This window comes from Vitis vinifera, chromosome 1 (genome assembly GCF_030704535.1).
Source record: "Vitis vinifera cultivar Pinot Noir 40024 chromosome 1, ASM3070453v1".
In the NCBI taxonomy this organism is placed as follows: domain Eukaryota; kingdom Viridiplantae; phylum Streptophyta; class Magnoliopsida; order Vitales; family Vitaceae; genus Vitis; species Vitis vinifera.
This window is the reverse complement of record NC_081805.1, coordinates 2,179,994-2,199,284: the sequence shown is the minus strand read 5'-3', so window position 1 is coordinate 2,199,284 and position 19,291 is coordinate 2,179,994. Positions and strand designations below refer to the sequence as shown.

General features: G+C 34.8%; 2 protein-coding genes across 2 annotated transcripts; both read right to left on the bottom strand.

Moving 5' to 3' along the window:
• Nucleotides 1-2,715: 2,715 nt before the first annotated feature.
• LOC104878955 (uncharacterized) lies at nt 2,716-10,348 on the bottom strand. The gene is made up of 8 exons (XM_010649949.3): nt 9,962-10,348; nt 9,430-9,548; nt 7,821-7,858; nt 5,682-5,792; nt 5,510-5,589; nt 5,064-5,100; nt 4,563-4,613; nt 2,716-4,445 (listed from the first exon to the last, which is right to left on the bottom strand). The coding sequence occupies exons 1-8, from the start codon at nt 10,244-10,246 to the stop codon at nt 4,360-4,362; spliced, it is 807 nt and encodes a 268-aa protein (XP_010648251.1). The 5' UTR covers nt 10,247-10,348; the 3' UTR covers nt 2,716-4,359.
• A 3,559-nt stretch (nt 10,349-13,907) lies between these two features.
• LOC100267908 (uncharacterized) lies at nt 13,908-18,669 on the bottom strand. Its single transcript, XM_002277796.5, has 9 exons — nt 18,300-18,669; nt 17,769-17,887; nt 16,419-16,456; nt 15,747-15,839; nt 15,574-15,653; nt 15,124-15,160; nt 14,578-14,619; nt 14,398-14,461; nt 13,908-14,257 (listed from the first exon to the last, which is right to left on the bottom strand). The coding sequence occupies exons 1-9, from the start codon at nt 18,582-18,584 to the stop codon at nt 14,242-14,244; spliced, it is 774 nt and encodes a 257-aa protein (XP_002277832.2). The 5' UTR covers nt 18,585-18,669; the 3' UTR covers nt 13,908-14,241.
• Between the last annotated feature and the right edge of the window lie 622 nt (nt 18,670-19,291).

Below are 19,291 nucleotides of genomic sequence, written 5' to 3'. Positions count from 1 at the left end.
TCCTTTTTCAATTCAAATCTCATAGGTTAGGTTCTTCACATTGAAATTTAGGATGGGTTTGCCAATGAGAATAAGAGTTGAAGGTGGAATAAAAAGAAACATAAGAATAGATGACGTGAAAGAGAAGAATTAAAGTTTAATACGAGTCAGTTTTGAATTTTATAATATAAAAGTTCATAATTCTTTTATAACATTCGAGATACATCACTCAAACAATTTATTCTCTTATTGCATTCTAAGACTAAACAAAAAAATAATTACAACTCTTTTAATTTTAATAATTTTTACACAAAATCTGTCACATGGTGGTAGCTTTTCCTTTTCCTTTTTCTTTTTTCTCTTTTACTCTGTTCTTTTGTTTTTCTGAAGTGGTTTTTTTTTCTTCTCCCTCCAGAGAGGCCAAGCACTGTCGGTGGAGGTCAAGTGGAGCATCCTAAGAACTTAAGGCAGACTCCAATTAAGCTTAAGACCTAAATTTTGGCCTGCTACTCCCCATATGAAAATGACAATCCTACCACTTTAGTACAAAAGACTTGAAGTAGGTCAACCACGAACCCTGAGGCAGTTCAGTGTGGATTGTTCACTGGGAAATGGGGAAGTCGAAATTGGAAGTAAACCCCGAGTATTATATCTCCATCCAACATCAATTGGACTTATTTTAAATAAAAATCATCATCTGGGTTGAGTAATTTAAGCATTTGACCTCAAAGCTTAATCTTACAAGCTATAATAAGAAAACAAAAATAATTGATATTATAATTCATAACTTCTCATGAAATAAGGCTATATATCATATTAAATAGATCGGTAAGTCTAAGTTGTCGGCTAATAATGGGTCAACAATGAAAATAAATGGGATGAAAGAAAAAGGGCTGAAAAATCTCTAGGATGGGAAGGGAAATTCCATATATAGGGGCCAATGGTCTGCTTTGCTACCTTGGATACTCCAAGGAGAAAAACTTTTCTCTTTTCTTTGTGGGAACACAAATATCTAGTACACTGGAGACAAAAAGATTTCTTAGTTCTTGTTAGAGATGTATACCACCGTAGATGAGTTGGTAATTTAAAAATATAATGCAAAGATCCTCCACATAGAGTTTTCAGTCTTGTAAATTTGTATGTTAGTGAGGGAAGGTTACATATAGAAGTGGTGGGTTTCTTCTTTCTTCTTTCTTCTTCATTGTCTGGTTTAAGAGGAGTGGGTGCAGAGGGCAGGGAGCATGGTGTGTTGGGGTTTTTAAATTTTGGCCAAGTCCTTTTTCATACAGGAAAAAACAAAAAATCATGGATTGCGTGGCCCTCAAAAATCAGTTACAGATTGAACATATTTTTGACTTTTGAAACCAAATTGTTTGTGGGCAAATGGTCTGAGCCAAGTCATCACACAAATGGATCCCTTTGACGGGAGCATATTGATTTGGCTTGGTTTTTTTTTTGGAAGGACAAAAAGTCAAATTCGGTTATTAGCTTCTCATTCTATAAAGGCAGGAAGAGGTTAGCTAATTTACTGACCTCATAGGGACAACAATGTTACTGAAACACTGGCCTAGGACCAACATGTATCCTTGGCAACAGTGTGTAGAGACAGGGAATGAATACTTGCACGGTTCCACCATCTTCAGCCACTGAATGTGCAAAGTGTCAGCCCCACTAACTACTTCATACTTAAGTTTTTAAGCTTAAGTTGAATTATTAGTTTAATATCATATCAGAAATTTGATCAAGTAAAAGTCTTAGAGTTGGGGTTTTTCTGTCTGTTTTATTGTCTCGTGTACTTGTTTATCTGTCAATTATGATTTACCTCCTTCTATTTCAAGTACAACAACAGTAAAGGCCCACGGAGCAAAACCATCTATTTGTTATTACTTAGATCTTTCGATATTTACATAAGGTTATTGCTCTCAAGACAAATTATAAAAGGCAAGCAAGATAACTATTGGGAAATGGTCTGCTCCCCCTTCTAGAATCCTCCAAGCCTCCACAGTTGGTTATCAGATTTAGAAATATTATCTCAATTAGAGACCACATAGCCTGGCAAAACCAAGATCGTCCTCGTAGGGTGTTCCGCCTCTTAAATTTGTAAGCTAGTAGGAGGACGCATATATAAGCGGGAAATATGCTTCCTCTTCTCTTTCCATGTTTAATCCTTCCTTTCTGGTTTGAGAACCATGCCAGGAGGGACGGTCGCTACGGAAGAGCATGGAGTGCTGAAGCTGGTGCACGCTGGAGGTTTTGTGGAGGTGCACAAGAACCCCATAACTGCTGCTGTAGTCATGGAGCAGAACCCTAGACACTGGGTAACGCGGCCAGACGTGTTCAGGTACCCATGGATTGTGGTTCGACCTGAGGCAGTTTTGAAACCTGGGAGTCTTTTTCATTGTTCCATTCCGAACAATTCATCGCTTGTTTAATCTTCACAAATCAGTGGCACATTGGCCATAAAAAAGCAACCACACATTGTGAAAATTCAAAGTCAAATCATGAGCAAAGAGCAAGAGTTTTTGTGTTCACGAGCGTGTGTCTCAATATCATGAATGACAAAGGTATTTTGTTCAACCATTGACGCCACCAGTTCCATGAATACCATTTCACTGTCCAGCCTCTTGACTTCGGTCATGTCATTGGTTTTTACATTGTTCTTCATTGGCTTCCACATCAGACATGTGGATCCCTTGATTGGAACGCTACTTTGGCCTAAGTGAACAATAAAATTCAGATTCAAAATGATTGGTTTACCGACCTCATTGGAGAGAATGTTGCCGTCTTCTGGCATCCTTTGTAGGTGCATGGAATGAAGATTTCGAAGATCTCAATAGTACATATAATAGAATAAGCAACATTTCCAGCAGCCTCAGCTGAGCCCCAACAGAGAAATCACTGTTAAGACACATCTCAACAGCAGGCACCAAGAATTAGAACCAATACGTAGGAAATCATCAATCGTTTGATGTCCCTCTTCCATGTGCCCACCCATCCGGACATCTCTTTCATCACCGGGTTATGCAGTTAGAGAGAGCCTCTCATGGAACACATGAGACAACAAACTTAGAAACTTAGCTCCACTGCAACTGTTACTATAAACACCAGCGTTACTCAGATCATTATGTAAAATATGAATATAAAAAGGCAATGAAGTTGGAAGTAGAATGAAAATTTCCCACTGCTATTATGTTGAAGTACAAAACGGTCATTAAAGTGACACCATCTTTGATCAATGTAAGGATAACAGGGAAGATAAAAAGGAAAAGAGATCATCTGTACTATGATACCACAACAAGATATAATACCTCTATGTGCTAGCTGCGACGTTGGTTATTGACACATTTTTCCAAGGCAACATGCTCGCTCGAGAGCTTGAGGGCTCCTCGACGAGCCGAGACAGGGCCGAGTGCATGAGGAGGGCACTCATTGCATGGGGGGGGGGGGGGGGGGGGGGATGGGATCTGTGTGCCTTTTGATGGGCAACATCGAGCAGGAGGCATGGGTGAGCCCCTCGTGGATTGGCATGTGTTTCCGAGGCAACATGCTCACTCGAGGGCTTGAGGGCTTGAGGGCTCCTCGACGAGCTAAGACGGGGCCGAGTGCACAAGGAGGGCACTCGTTGCATGGGGGGAGGGGCATCTGCGTGCCTTTTGATGGACAACATCGAACAGGAGGCATGGGTGAGCCCCCCGTGGTGAGTCGCGACGTTGGCCATTGGCACGTTTTTCCGAGGCAACATGCTCGCTCGAGGGCTCCTAGACGAGTCGAGACGGGGCCGAGTGCATGAGGAGGACACTCGTTGCATGGGGGGAGGGGCATCCGTGTGCCTTTTGATGGGCAACGTCAGGCGGGAGGCATGGGTGAGCCCCTCGTGGTGAGCCACGACGCTGGCCATTGGCACGTTTTTCCTCGGCAACATGCTCGCTCGAGGGCTTGATGGCTCCTCGACTAGTTGAGACAGGGCAGAGTGCACGAGGAGGGCACTCGTAGCATGGGGTGAGGGACATCTGTGTGCCTTTTGATGGGCAACGTCGGGCGGGAGGCATGGGTGAGCCCCCCGTGATGAGCCGCGACGTTGGCCATTGGCACGTTTTTCCGAGGCAACATGCTCGCTTGAGGGCTTGAGCCGAGACGGGGAGGGACGGGGCCGAGTGCTCCGATTTCAAAGTTCTGACAGTTTCAATAGTTTGGTTGCTGATCATTGAACTGTGTTTCAATTGCTTTGGAGTGCAAGTCCAATTATTCATTCTCCCATATTCCAGGACAAAAAGAGGTGAATAAGGAGGACATTATCTCGTTAGAGGAGAATGCTACATGATTTAGTTTCAAAAAGACATCTTGGCTTTGCCGAACGAAAACTGTGATTGAGCCAGAGGATCAGTTCGGGCAGTTTCCCAACCAAAAATTTCTCCTTGAAGTGATCTCAGCTGCCCAACTTTTTCCTATCTCAGTCTGAAATTTTCCTGCAAATCAAAAAGGGGAATTTCGAATTGAACAATTTGATGATTACCGAGGTAAATTGGCATAATTCATCAATTTGCATATATACCCTGCTTCTATTTAAGAAATTATCAATTTACCTTCGAGTGAAAGGAAATGCGCATCCAGCACAGCCAGCACCTTACCATGTTCTGCCATAAGTAAATATCAAATGAGAACAGTCAGATAGCTCCGAGACGTAATAAATAAGCAGACAACTTTGTAAGTGTACACAAGTATAGAACTGAAAATATGATATTGGGAATAGAGAATTAACCCCAACAGTTATAGTCAAAAAAGTTTCTTGAGCAATAAACTTGTCACCAACCATTCTCTATTCAGGAGGCAGAATATTTTGATTAAAGTGCAGAAAAAAAAAAAAGGGAAAACCAATAGCAAATACTTCGATGACCCAAGGAAGGAAGAAAGTCAGTACAACTGTATATATTCATATAAAACAGAATTGCCATAAATTTGCACCAGAAATTAGGAACAAAGTCTTAAGAAAGAAATAATATGACTATAATCCAGAATTTTAAAAAATTGAATGATACTGGGTGACTATCCAAAGCTCATACATAATTTCATGACCAACAACTTACCCATTTCATATTCCAGTGCTTGCAAACTCGGTTCAACCTGGATGAACATGAAAAATGGTGAGAGACATGTATAACCCTTCTTTTACAATTTGTGTATGTTTATGTTGTGTCCACATATGTTAAACCATCTTTCTGAATTTATCTTCTGTTATGTTATGACATCATTGAAAGAAAAATTCCGTAATTAACCATTTTCTAAAAATACTTTCAGATGCATATTATCAAATCTTAACAGAAGCATTCTCTAAGTTGAGTAAATAAAATCTCAACTCCTAAAGCATAGCATGTCTTGTCAAAGGCAAGAAAATAATGTCAAGTAGTACAACAGAATGTTTTTTTCAATCCAACAACCTCTTGTCATTTCTAAGATTTAAAAGTTCATATGATTGCTAATTGGTTAATGTCATCAAATTTAAAACCTTAAACAAATGCTAGATGATGTATACTTTTTCAAAATCTTTTACAAGATTAGCCTCTAAGGAAGAGTTATTTTCATACTCCTCCCAAAGTTCTTTAAACTCTTCAACTGCAAGATAATAAAATATCCAATTACTTAGTTTACTGCCAAAAAAATAATACATTTAACTGTCTTCCACAGTAGCAAGCAAAAGTGAGCACCTGTCATCTGTCCACCAAAAACTTCATGCATTTCCCTCAAAGCTGATTGCTTCCATCTCCTCATTTCTCTTTCAGAGATGTAATGGTATGATTTTTTATCTCCAACAATAGCTATCAAAGTACAAAACGTATCTCAAACTTCAAACCACCACAAAAAAGGTAAGTGTGCTAACTTAAATGAAATTGTAAAATGAAACACACCAACAGATAGCACTGAGTATTATGTGAAGTCATTACTTTATACTCCTATTGAACAATTTTTTTTTTTCAAACATCATCCATATGCTGTATTTCCTTCATCAACACAGGAATACATACAGAAACATATTGATATTGAGAACAAACCTAGATCTAGAGCATTTTCCTCATATAACAACTCAAGTGCAATAACATTTATTTTTTAGCATTAAAAAAAGAAGTGAATAGAATGTATGACTTGCATCTAGATGTGCCTGAGTAAGGACATCAAAATCATCCAAGATGTAACAGTAGAGAAGGTCTATGAAATCTGGTAGAGACCTTTAAGAAGAAGTATATATACAAATACCAAAGGAATACCATAGACCCACAACCCTTATTCTTTTGAATGGTGATTCTAATCAAGCTTGCTTTTAAAGTCTCTTGAACATCTTTCTTTGAAGAATCTCAATTAGATTAGTTGTTGTTAGATCCATTCACCTGATAAATGTGTGAAAAAGTAAAACAAAATATACCACTAGTCTGCATAATAGAAAATAGGGTAAAAATCTTCCAATTTAAAGGACCTGGTACTGTTTTGAACTCTCTTGATGAGTGCCATATAAGCACCTATCCAGAACAAACCCAGGATAGAGCTAATCCTTAAGCAGATACCAAAATATGGGAGGACATGGTTCACACTTATCGAGGCAGCTTGCTACTGGATATACAAACATCTTCACCCTAAAAATATTCCCATAAAGACCATCATAGTAACTGTGAGGCTGAAACATCAAATAAGCATTGGAACTTCCAATTTTCATGCAAAAGAACAATTCAAGTTCTTTTTATTGGCTCTATTGTTGGGTTGGGTTTCCCTCTCATGTAGAGGATGACCCATATATGTCAAAACCCAACAAAGCCCATATCATATGGGCATTTTTGTCTATTGGTGTAAGGTTTTTTTCAAGAACCCCAAAAAAGGATCTACTTCTCACAATATAGAGAGAGAAGAGTGCAGTCGATGATTTTGAGAGGAAAAAGAGAAGAGTAAGCGAGAAAGAAGAAGAAATTGAAGAGTGTGAAGGAGCCGTTTTCATCCAAGAAATAGATCTCCATGATCTATGGTTCATTTAAGCCGAAACTTGGTCAATTGGTTCATCACTTGTAGCTCTTCATTCTAGACGATGGGATCATTGATTAGAGTTGTCTACTTAATCCTATAGCCGCCTAAACAGAATTGGTTGGAAATAGAATCGCTTCAGAGTAGTTTTGATCAATCTTTTTTATCTCTGTTTTGCACCATTGGATCGTGCTGAAATTTAGACAATAGCTTCGTCTCTTATGTCTCTTGATTCTGGTCAATTAGATCGTTGATCAGAATAGTTAACTATAAGATATAATCATTTTAACAGAGTAGGGTGGAAAAGGAGAGGAGAACACCTCCGTTGTGTGCAGTCTTCATCAAAGAATGATATCTCTTTGATCCTTGGCCTGATTGAGGTGAAATTTTAATAGAAGGTTCAACACTCGTGGTTTTTCAATCTGAATGGTTGAATCATCAATTGGAGTTTTTTGGATAGATTAGTATACCTGAATAGAACACCAAATTTGTGATATCTTTATTTCACTCTTTTATTATTTGATGTTTATGTTTGTGAATCCAAGAAATTTTTTTCTTGATGATTGTTGTTGTTGATGGTCCCTAATTAATGTTGGGACAGATTGTGTACTCTTACTTTGGTTGATAATGAAGCCTGTTTGAGTGGACTTCGGTCTCATGGTTTTTAACTCCTCACATTGAAGAGGTTTTCCATGTTAAAAAATTTTGGTGCATGCGTGGTTGATTTTAGTTGATAAATATTGTAGTGATATTGTGTTGAACTTTCTTTCAACATCTATAATATGATTTAACATTTTGACCTATAGATGTTGAGTGTTTTAAAAGAATTAAAGACGTACCTTCTACAATATCATGCACAATTGCTATCTTAATACACCTGTTTAAATAAAGACAAAAAATTTCAATAAGAATCTAGGTGAAGGTAGTGAATGAAAAAGAATATTGACTGTGTACAAATAGCTATCTAACAAAGACACAGAACTGATGCCATGTTTCTGTTTGTGTACTAAAGTTGTGGCTGCATACAAATTGTTATCTAATCTATGGTAGTAGTTTTGAGATATTTAGCATATACATTTGCTTCAGTCTCCTCCCCACACCACCACCCCTCTAGTTTCATATATGAAACAAAAATCATTTCTTAATAAATCTTGTTTTCTACCATTTTCAATCATTTTCTCATCAACCAAACATGGAGAGTGAGGCCAGATTCTCTATGATTGGCAGCCAAACCTCTTCATATTTGGAAGAGGAGTATTCTGAAGTGAAAATCAAGTGTCATGCATTTCTTTATGGTAAATTTCAGTTCCCATCTTAGATTCATGAATAATCATCTCCTGTGTAGAATTCTTCTCAAAACTATCATAAGTTTGACGTATATATATATATATATATATATGTATGCATGTATATGATATTTAATAACACTTTGAATGCTTGTTGTAGGCTAGATACACTGTGAACAAATAGATCAAAGTGAATCTAGCTTATGGATTTGCTTCAGTTTCCTCCCCACACCAGCACATGTCCTATTCAATACATGAAGCGAAAGGAAATGTATTCTGAACTCTCTATGCAAGCTTGGGCCTTCTTCCTTTTATAATTTTCCTTCTTTTTTTTTTCTCTCTTTTGATAGGTTCCTTTTATTGTTTTCATTCTTCTATCCTGGTCCGATTAAATGTGCTTTGAGCACTAAATCAAAATACTCTGGTTTAGATATTTTTTGGAATCTTGAACACAATTTGTTCAACTCATCAACAAGGATTCATAATAGATAAAATGCAGAAATCTCACAATATGGGTGGGAGAAGGAAAGTAACTCTGTTTTTTGCATCTCCTTTTAAAAGATACATATATATATATATATAGATCTGTACATCAGGAAGTCTCTAGAATTATTGTTAAGACTTAAGCTGGTTATTAATCTTAGTTACAACAGTGTAACCACCTCAGTTATACAAATAACCTTTTCAGTTACTGTCACAATTCTAGAGACTTCCTGATGCACAGATATTGGTTACAACAGTGTAACCACCTCAGTTTTAAAAGTAACCATTTCAGTTACTGTTGCAATTCTAGAGACTTGCTGATATATATATATATATATATATATATATATATATATATATATATATATATGTATGTATATAAGAGTCTTTAGAACTAAGATTAACAACCAGCTTATGTCTTAACTATAATTTGATCTCAGATAATAAATGATCGCATTTTGATCTTAGATAATAAATGATCACATCCTTATATAACTGATCTCTTGATAATAAAGTATGCCGAATCACCTAAAGAATCCTCTTTCTTGGCCAGTTTCACTCATAAAACTAAATAAAAAGATAAAAGATCATTATCATGATCTTCTAGTTAATACTTAAACAAGCAGAAATATCACCCCAAAAAAAAAAACAAGCAGTGCTACGTTCAAACAAGTCCAACCTTTCCCTGTTCACACCATGAAGGTCACCAGCAGTCATCGCCATGAAACGGTAAATATAATCAGCAATAGACTCCGGATCTTGCAGCCCACGATTGATCCATCCCTTTCTTTCTTTGGTCTAAAAGATAGATAAAAGTGAGATAACAATCGCAATCTTGTAAATGAGGACTCTACGCAAATGCTGATAGAATCAGCAACTCCCGTCCAACAAGACACTTCTATTGGGATTATAGTTAGGTCATTAGTTCAATACTTGATTCAGCTTAATACTGTTTTGGTTCACATAGTATTACCGGCTTTAAATAAAATGTTTCGATCCAAACAACTTGATAAGTTTCACAATAGTGTGAAATTTGTACTGAACATATGAAACACATTTCGAGATCAAATGCAATCAAGCCAATTCCTAAATCCTCATTTCGTTGATAACAAAATGCATTAAAATAAAATAAACTAAATCAACTATCGTGAATCTCCTCGTTTTCTTTTCCTCGGTTTTCACGATAATGAAACTGAAGGAAACATCCATACCATGAACCGAAGACACAATTCGAGGAAATCAATAGCCGAAGACGACGATGAAGAAGACGAAGAAGAACCGGAAGATCCGATCAAAGCTTCTGGACTATCCAAATTCGCGGATTTCCTAGGTCCGAACCCGGACGCATTAGAAAGGAATGGATCTCCAGAACCGGAGCTGAGCTTCTGAGATAGGATGCAGAGGAGTCTAGGCGGAGCCGGAGCTTTGTGGAAGGTCCGATGGAGGAAAGCGAGGGAAGACTGAGTCGGTAGAGACCAGTTCAGATGAACCGCCATGACTACTGAGCTTCTTGTTTTTTCAAGAAGAGAAAAAGGCAAGTCTGTCTCTCGCTCAACTCTACTTTTAGACACAACGAAATTCCAAACGGTCCGCTGTGATTCAACCCCCTTTTATAACAACCAATTCTTTCTTTTCTTTTTATTTATTTATTTATTTCTATCAATTTTGTGTTTGTTTACTTTTACTTATAAAAAAAAAAGGTGAGATAGTAATAGTAATTTTAGTTTGTTATTATGGAATTAATGATAAAATTTGTGCTACATATTTAGATTGGGTGAGAAAATAGATGGTTCCATTTTTTTTTTCAAATTAATGTAATTTTCAATTATTTTAATCACACATTTTTCTACCGGTTCTTATTTAATTCCTTTATTTTTCACTTTTTTTTTGTTAATTTTGTTATTTTTATAACAATATTATGGAGTAAAAAATAAAAATAAAAATCGCTAAATCATAATAATTCATACTACCAAGTAGACATAACTAGAAAGGATTAATTTTTTTAAAAAAAATAATAATAATTACCAATTATATGTCTTTGTGTAATTAATTCAATATAACATCAAAAGTGCATAAGCAAATAAATTGAACTCCCAAATATCTATTTTATTGAAAGTGTAATAATAGAATAAATTGAATTTTGGATATAACTACTGTTTTTTTTTTTTTACAAATACATTTGAAGTTGATTGTGTGAGAGGAAAAAAAGACACAGAAAATCCTACTAGTTGATTTTACTTCATGGTTTAGAGCATTGAAAACTCAAGGTCCTGAAAATTGTTTTTAAAAATAATATTTTTGGTCTCTAGAATGAAAAATAATTTTCTAATTGAAAACATATTTGATCAACTTTTGACAAAAAAAAAAAAACAATTTTTTGAGAATGTGTTACTAAAAGATATATTTAAAAAAAAAAATTGATATATTTTTAAATGCTTTTTATAAGGTGTTGTGAACAATAATTAAGAAAAATACTTATCAAAATTTTGTATTATTGGTAAATGAATAAATTACAATTTTTTGAATGTATAGATTGCTTTTCATATTTGAGTTTTCAAATAGAATTTTGTTTATGAAAATAATTAAAAATTATTTTTAAGAATTGTTCTTAAAATATATTTTTTAAGAACCGATTTTGAAAACATCCTAAAGGAAATTTGAAACAAGAAGTAGCCTCCCTACCAGTTGATTGATGGTAATGGAGATTTCTATTCCAAGTCTTAGTTTTATTTGGAGCAAAGGAAATTTGAGTGAAAATATAAGGAAAAAGTTTAACATTAATAAATAATTTGTATATGGTTATTGAAATCTATTTTACTTATTTTTTAAAAATATATATATAATTTTAATTAATTTTATTATATTTGATTTTCTTTCATATTTCTCGTGATAAATAAAAAATGAGATATTTTTTTTTTAAGTTATGTTTGATTCTCAAAAGGATCTAGAAAAGAAGAAAAAAGAAAAGGTAAAACAGGGAAAATATTTTATCATATTTGGATTTAATTAGCATGAAAAAAAAAAGGAAAAAATGATAATTAAAATTAATTAAAAATTTATACACTATCAAATTATTTAACTTTTATATAAAAGAGTTAAAATAAGCAAAATAAGTTTAAGAGGGTATATAATTTTTTTTTATTAAAATTAAATTTGCTTTTTATTTTTCTTCACTTTCCTTTCTTTCTACTTTTTATGCTTATTTTCTTTTCTTTTTTATTTTTTCACAAATTTTTTCAAAACCAAACATAACCCAACAATTTTTTTTGTCCTTTTCATAGTAATTTCCAAAAATCAAATATTACTTTAGGAACATGGTTATTTTTTTCTATTTAAGATTTTGGGATATATATATGGATTTGAAGCAACAGAAGGACATTTTTAGTAATGTACCTAAAAGGAGAAAACTTGAACCATCCAACGTATCAGAGCTCAATTCTCGTCTTTTATTGTGACATCAGAAAGTTCATATTTTATTTATATCCATTTTACTAGCAAACAAATGACTAGATTTCTAAGTATTTCAATAATGGAGTCCTTTGTTTTTTCCCCATGTGCTGGAGAAAAACTTTATAATAGAATGGATGGATTCAAGTTCACCCACTCAAGAAAAAGGAAAGAAACAGATGGAGTTTACATTTGAAATCATATAAAAATGACAATTCACAATTCTCATAGAAAGATTGATGAAAAAAGGTCACTTGACTTTGGACTCGTGTGAACTGAAAAATGGAAAGCAGTTGAGCACTTGGCAATCAATGAAATCAGTTTGCTACACAACAAGACATACAGACTGACAAGTGAAAACATTATGGAATGGTCAATGGAACCATTCCATTCTGCCCATTACCTGGTCTTGGTTTTTGTTGCTTCACCATTTCTTTTCAGCAAATTACACAGTCAACATGCTACAAAATGGAGATGACGAACCCAGCATAAGCCAAAGTTACGCTGTGAGGAGGGAGAAGAAGAATGTGTTGTCTGTCCATGCAAGATTGAAGGAGGAGAGGAGATTAGAGAATTGAGATGTGACCATCTCTTTCACAGAGTTTGCCAGGACCGATGGCTTCAATATAAGCACACAACCTGCCCACTATGTCGTGGTCCTCTTGCTCGGTGTAGCAGGGTTCAAAGTATCGGTTGAATTTGGTACGACTCGGCTGAATCGTATCCACCTCCACAGCTGTCGCAAAGATACCAAATACATATAATGCATAAACTCGACATTTAACCAGCAAGAGTTTCTGAGTTAATTTGGTTGACTTGATTAGGTTACACAGAATTTTCCAACGTAATATGGAGATTCTCTTTTCTTTTCAATCACAACAAAAATTCAAAATTTTTTCAAAAAAATCAGAGATTCTCCAAAAGTGAGCACCCATGATTCTGAAATTGAATCTTTTAACCCATGAGTGAGAAGATCAAAGCAGAAGAATAAAACAAATTTAACCTACCCCGTGACCCTTTCCAAAGACTAGAGGAGAATCCACCAACGATTTAGGATTTACTTGATTTTATAAAAAATGGACCATTGCCGAACTGTAGGATCTTTGGTACGGTGTTGGAAGTACCATGGTGGTGCCCGTCAAGTAGACTAAAAACTTCGGTCTTTCATCGGCGAGGTTACCCTCCCTCACAATTAGATTCATCTCCACCTCTCCCTCTGGTTGTGGGTTTCAGAGCTAGAATTTTGCAGTAGTGGGCATTGTAGATTGTGGGTGTGAGGCAACCCTACTTCACAAATCAGTTGCAAATTGACCATAAAAAAGCAACCACATATTGTGAAACTTCAAAGTCGAATCATGAGCAAAGAGCAAGAGTGTTTGTGTGTTCAACATGTGTCTCACATATGAATAGAATAAGCAACATTTCCAGCTGCTTCAGCTGAGCCACAACAGAGAAATCACTGGCAAGACACATCTCAACAGCAGGCACCAAGAATTAGAACCAATAGCTACGAAATCATCAACCGTTTGATGTCCCTCTTCAATGTGCCCACCCATCCGGACACCTCTTTCATCACCGGGTTATGCAGTTAGAAAGAGCCTCTCATGGAACACGAGGCAACAAACTTAGAAACTTAGCTCCACTGAAACTGTTACTATAACCACCAGCGTTCCTTGGATCATTATGCAAAATATAAATATAAAAAGGCAATGAAGTTGGAAGTAGAATGAGGATTCCCACTGCTATCATGTTGAAGTACAAAACACTCATTAAAGTGACACCATCTTTGATCAATGTAAGGATATAAAAATTCCCACTGCTATCATGTTTAAGTACAAAATGCTCATTAAAGTGACACCATCTTTGATCAATGTAAGGATAACAGGGAAGACAAAAAGGAAAAGAGAACATCACCTGTACTGTGATACCACAACAGGATATGATACCCCTATGTGCTCGAATTTCAAAGTTCTGATATTTTCAGTAGTTTGGTTGTTGATCATAGAACCATGTTTCAATTGCTTTGGAGTGCAAGTCCAATTATTTATCCTCCCATATTCCTGGACAAAAAGAGGTGAATAAGGAGGACATTATCTCGTTAGAGGAGATTGCTACATGATTTTGTTTCAAAAAGACGTCTTGGCTTTGCTGAATGAAAACTGTGATTGAGCCAGAGGATCAGTTTGGGCTGTTTGCCTACCATCGATATCTCCTTGAAGTGATCTCAGCTGCCCAACTTCTTCCTATTTCAGTCTGAAACATTCCTGCAAATCAAAAAGATGAATTCAAATTTAACAATTTGATGGTTACTGAGGTAGATTGGCATAATTCATCAATTTGCATATATACCCTGCTTCTATTTAAGAAATTATCAATTTACCTGCAGTTAAAAGGAAAAACTCATCCAGCACCTTACCATATTCTGCCATGAGTAATATCAAATGAGAACAATCTGATAGCTCAGAGGTGTAATAAATAAGCAGACAACTTTGTAAATGTACACAAGGATAGAACTGAAAAGACAATATCGTGACTAGAGATTTTTTTTTTTTTTTTGATCAATAACATCGTGAATAGAGAATTAACCCCTACAGTTATAGTCAAACAATTTCTTGAGCAATAAACTCGTCACCAACTGTTCTCTATTCAGGAGGCAGAACATTTTGATAAAAGTGCAAGAAAAAAAATACAAAAAAAAGAAAAGAAAAAAGGAAATACTTCAATGACCCAAGGGATGGGCATGAGGAAGAAAGTCATTACAACTGTATGTATTCATATAAAACAGAATTGCCATAAATATGTACCAGAAATTAGGAACAAAGTCTTAAGAAAGAAATAATATGACTATAATCCAGAATTTTAAAAAATTGAATGATACCAAGTGACTATCCAAAGCTCATACATAATTTCATGACCAACAACTTACCCATTTCATATTCCAGTGCTTGCAAAATCAGTTCAGCCTGGATGAACATGAAAACTGGTCACAGACATGTATAACCTTCTGTTACAATTTGTTTATGTCTATGTTGTGTCAACATATGTTAACCATCTTTCTGTATTTATCTTCTGTTATGTTATGACATCATTGGAAGAAAAACTCCATAATTAACCATTTTCTAAAATTACTTTCAAATGCATATAATCAAATCTGAACAGAAGCATTCTCTAAGTTGAGTAAATAAAATCCCAACTCCAAAAGCATAGTATGTCTTGTCAAAGGCGAGAAAATAATGTCAGGTAGTACAACAGAAAGAATGTTTTTTTTTCAATCCAACACCCTCTTGTCATTTCTAAGATTTAAAAGTTTATATGATTGCTAATTGGTTAATGTCATAAAATTTAAAACCTCATACAAATGCTAGATGATGCGTACTTTTTCAAAATCTTTTACAAGATTAGCCTCTAAGGAAGAGTTATTTTCATACTCCTCCCAAAGTTCTTTAAACTCTTCAACTGCAAGATAATAAAATATCCAATTACTTAGTTTACTGCCAAAAAAATAACACATTTAACTCGTCTTCCAAAGTAGCAAGCAAAAGCGAGTACCTCTAATCTCTCCACCAATTACTTCATATATTTCCTTTAAAGCTGCCCACTCCTGTCCGCTCTTTTCCTTTTTAGGATTACCATCAGATAGCACTGATGAAATTGTAACATGAAACACACCAACAGATAGCAGAGTATTATGTGAAGTCATTACTTTAAACTCCTATTGAACAATTATTTATTTATTTTTTTCAAACATCATCTAGATGCTGTATATCCTTCCTCAACACAAGAATACATAATAGAAAGTAAAACAAAATATACCACTAGTCTGCATAACAGAAAATAGGGTAAAAATCTTCCAATTTAAAGGATCTGGTACTATTTTGAACTTCTCTTGATGAGGACCATATAAGCACCCATCCAGAACAAACCCAGGATGGAGCTAATCCTTAAGCAGATATCAAAAAATGGAAGGACATAGTTCACACTTATCGAGGCAACTTATTACTGGATATACAAACATCTTAAACCTAAAAATATTCCCATAAAGACCATCATAGTAACTCTGAGCTGAAAAATCAAATAAGCATTGGAACTTCCACTTTTCATGCAAAAGAACAATTTAAGTTTTTTATTTTATTTTATTATTATTTTTTTTATTGGCTCTATTATATGATTTAACATTTTGACCTAAAGATGTTGAGTGTCTTAAAAGAATTAAAGACGTACCTTCTATAATATCATGCATGATTGTTATCTTAATACACCTGTTTAAATAAAGACACAGAAAATTTCAATAAGAATCTAAGTGAAGGTAGTGAATGAAAAAAGAATATTGACTGTGTACAAATAGCTATCTAACAAAGATACAGAACTGATGGCATGTTTCTGTTTGTGTACTAAAGTTGTGGCTGCATACAAATTGTTATATAATCTATGTAGTATTGAGATATTTAGCTTATGCATTTGCTTTAGTTTCCTCCCTGCACCACCACCCAAAAATCATTTCTTAATAAACCTTGTTTTCTACCATTTTCAATCATTTTCTCATCAACCAAACATGGTGAGTGAGGCCAGATTCTCTATGATTGGCGGCCAAACCTCTTCATATTTGGAAGAGGAGTATTTTGAAGTGAAAATCAAGTGTGAATGCATTTCTTTATGGTAAATTTCAGTTCTCATCTTAGATTCATGAGTATCATCTCCTGTAGAATTCTTCTAAAAACTATCATAAATTTGACATATATATATATGATATTTGATAACACTTTGAATGCTTATTGTAGGCTAGATACACTCTGAACAAATAGATCACAGTGAATCTAGCTTATGGATTTGCTTCCGTTTCCTTCCCAGACCACCACCCGTACCATTTCATACATGAAGCAAAAGGACAACTAGAACTTCATGAAGTAAAAAAATGTGTTCTAAACTCTCTATGCAACCTTGGGCCTTCTTCCTTTTATTGTTTTCCTTCTTCTATCCTGGTCCAGTTGAATGTGCTTTGAGCACTAAATCAAAATACTTTGATTTAGATATTATTTGGAATCTTGAATACAATTTGTTCAACTCATCAACGAGGATTCATAATAGATAAAATGCAGAAATCTCAAAATATGGGTTAGATCTGTACATCAGGAAGTCTCTAGGATTATAGTTAAGACATAAGCTGGTTGTTAATCCTAGTTACAACAGTGTAACCACCTCAGTTTTAAAAGTAACCATTTCAGCTACTGTTGCAATTCCAGAGACTTCTATATTCCAGAGACTTACTGATATATGTAGAAGTCTCTAGAACTAAGATCAAGAACCAGCTTATGTCTTAACAATAATTTGGTCTCAGATAATAAATGATTGCATGCTTATATTGTTGATCTCTTGATAATAAAGTATGCCAAATCACCTAAAGAATCCTCTTTCTTGGCCAGTTTCAATCATAAAACTAAATAAAAAGATAAAGATCATTATCATAATCGTCTAGTTAATTCTTAAACAAGCAGAAATATCACTGAGAATAGCCTGAAAATATGTTAAAAAAAAAAAAAAAAAGCAGTGATATGATGTTCAAACAAGTCCAACCTTTCCCTGTTCACACCATGAAGGTCACCAGCAATCAATGCCATCAAGCGGTAAATATGATGAGCAATAGGCTCTGGAAGTCGCCTCTCATGATTGATCCATCCCTTCCTTTTTATTGTCTAAAAGATAGATAGAAGTGAGATAACAATCACATGCTTGTAAATGAGGATTCTACGCAAATGCTGATAGAATCAGTAGCTCCCGCCCAACAAGACACTTCTATTGAGATTATGGTTAGGTCATTAGTTCAATACTTGATTCAGCTTAATACTGTTTTGGTTCACATAGTATTACCGGCTCTGACGAAAATGCTTCAATCCAAACAACTTGATAATTTCACAATAGTGTGAAATTTGTACTGAACATATGAAACACATTTCAAGATCAAATGCAATCAAGCCAATTCCTAAATCCTAGTTTCGTTGATAAAAAACTGCATTAAAATAAAATAAACTAAATCAATTATCGTGAATCTCCTCATTTTCTTTTCCTCGGTTTTCACGGCAATCAAATAGAAGGAAACTTCCATACCTTGAGCCGATGACACAATGTGAGGAAATCAATAACCGAAGACGACGATGAAGAAGACGAAGAGGAACCAGAAGATCCGATCGAAGCTTCTGGACGATCCAAATTCGCGGATTTCCTAGGTCCGAACCCGGACGCATTAGAAAGGAATGGATCTCCAGAACCAGAGCTGAGCTTCTGAGATAGGATGGAGAGGAGTCTAGGCGGAGCCGGAGCTTTGTGGAAGGTCCGATGGAAGAAAGCGAGGGAAGACTGAGTCGGTAGAGACCAGTTCAGGTGAACCGCCATGACTATTGGGCTTCTTGTTTTTTCAAGAAGAGAAAAAGGCAAGTCTGTCTCTCGCTCAACTCTACTTTTAGATAACGAAATTCCAAACGGTTCGCTGTGATTCAACCCCTTTTATAGCAACCAATTCTTTCTTTTCTTTTTATTTATTTATTTATTTATTTTCTATCAATTTTGTGTTTCTTTACTTTTACTTATAAAAAAAAAAGAAAAAAAGTGAGATAGTAATAGTAATTTGAGTTTGTTATTATGAAATTAATGATAAAATTTGTGCTACATATTTAGATTGGGTGAGAAAATAGATGGGTCAATTTTTTTCAAATTAATGTAATTTTCAACTATTTTAATCACACGTTTTTTTACCAATTCTTATTTAATTACTTTATTTTTTCACATTTTTTTTTGTTTATTTTATTATTATAATAATAATAATACAGTGTAAAAAATAAAAATAAAAATCACTAAATCGTAATAATTATGAAAAAATTTAACAAATCCATTAAATGAAATCCAAATTCAGTAAAATATCACTTATCTTTAATGAAAACTTCAAATTATGTAATAATTTTGTTTTCAGTGAATTCTCTCCATTCCAAACTTTGAATTTGAGAATTTCTAAAGTTTATTTCCATATAAATTCCTTCCTACTAAACACAATATTATAAGTCAAATTACACACATATTTGGTTAGCCTTTTATATCAAAACCAC

Coding starts and splice junctions, on each gene's coding strand:
- LOC104878955 (XM_010649949.3), bottom strand. CDS start 10,246: ATGGCGGTTCATCTGAACTGGTCTCTACCGACTCAGTCTTCCCTCGCT. Junction 9,549..9,961: donor AATTGTGTCTTCGGTTCATG/GTATGGATGTTT, acceptor TCTATCTTTTAG/ACCAAAGAAAGAAAGGGATG. Junction 5,793..7,820: donor TGTGCATGATATTGTAGAAG/GTACGTCTTTAA, acceptor GTACTTTGATAG/CTATTGTTGGAGATAAAAAA.
- LOC100267908 (XM_002277796.5), bottom strand. CDS start 18,584: ATGGCGGTTCACCTGAACTGGTCTCTACCGACTCAGTCTTCCCTCGCT. Junction 15,654..15,746: donor AATTGGTGGAGAGATTAGAG/GTACTCGCTTTT, acceptor ATTATCTTGCAG/TTGAAGAGTTTAAAGAACTT. Junction 15,161..15,573: donor TTGTAAAAGATTTTGAAAAA/GTACGCATCATC, acceptor ATGTTCATCCAG/GCTGAACTGATTTTGCAAGC.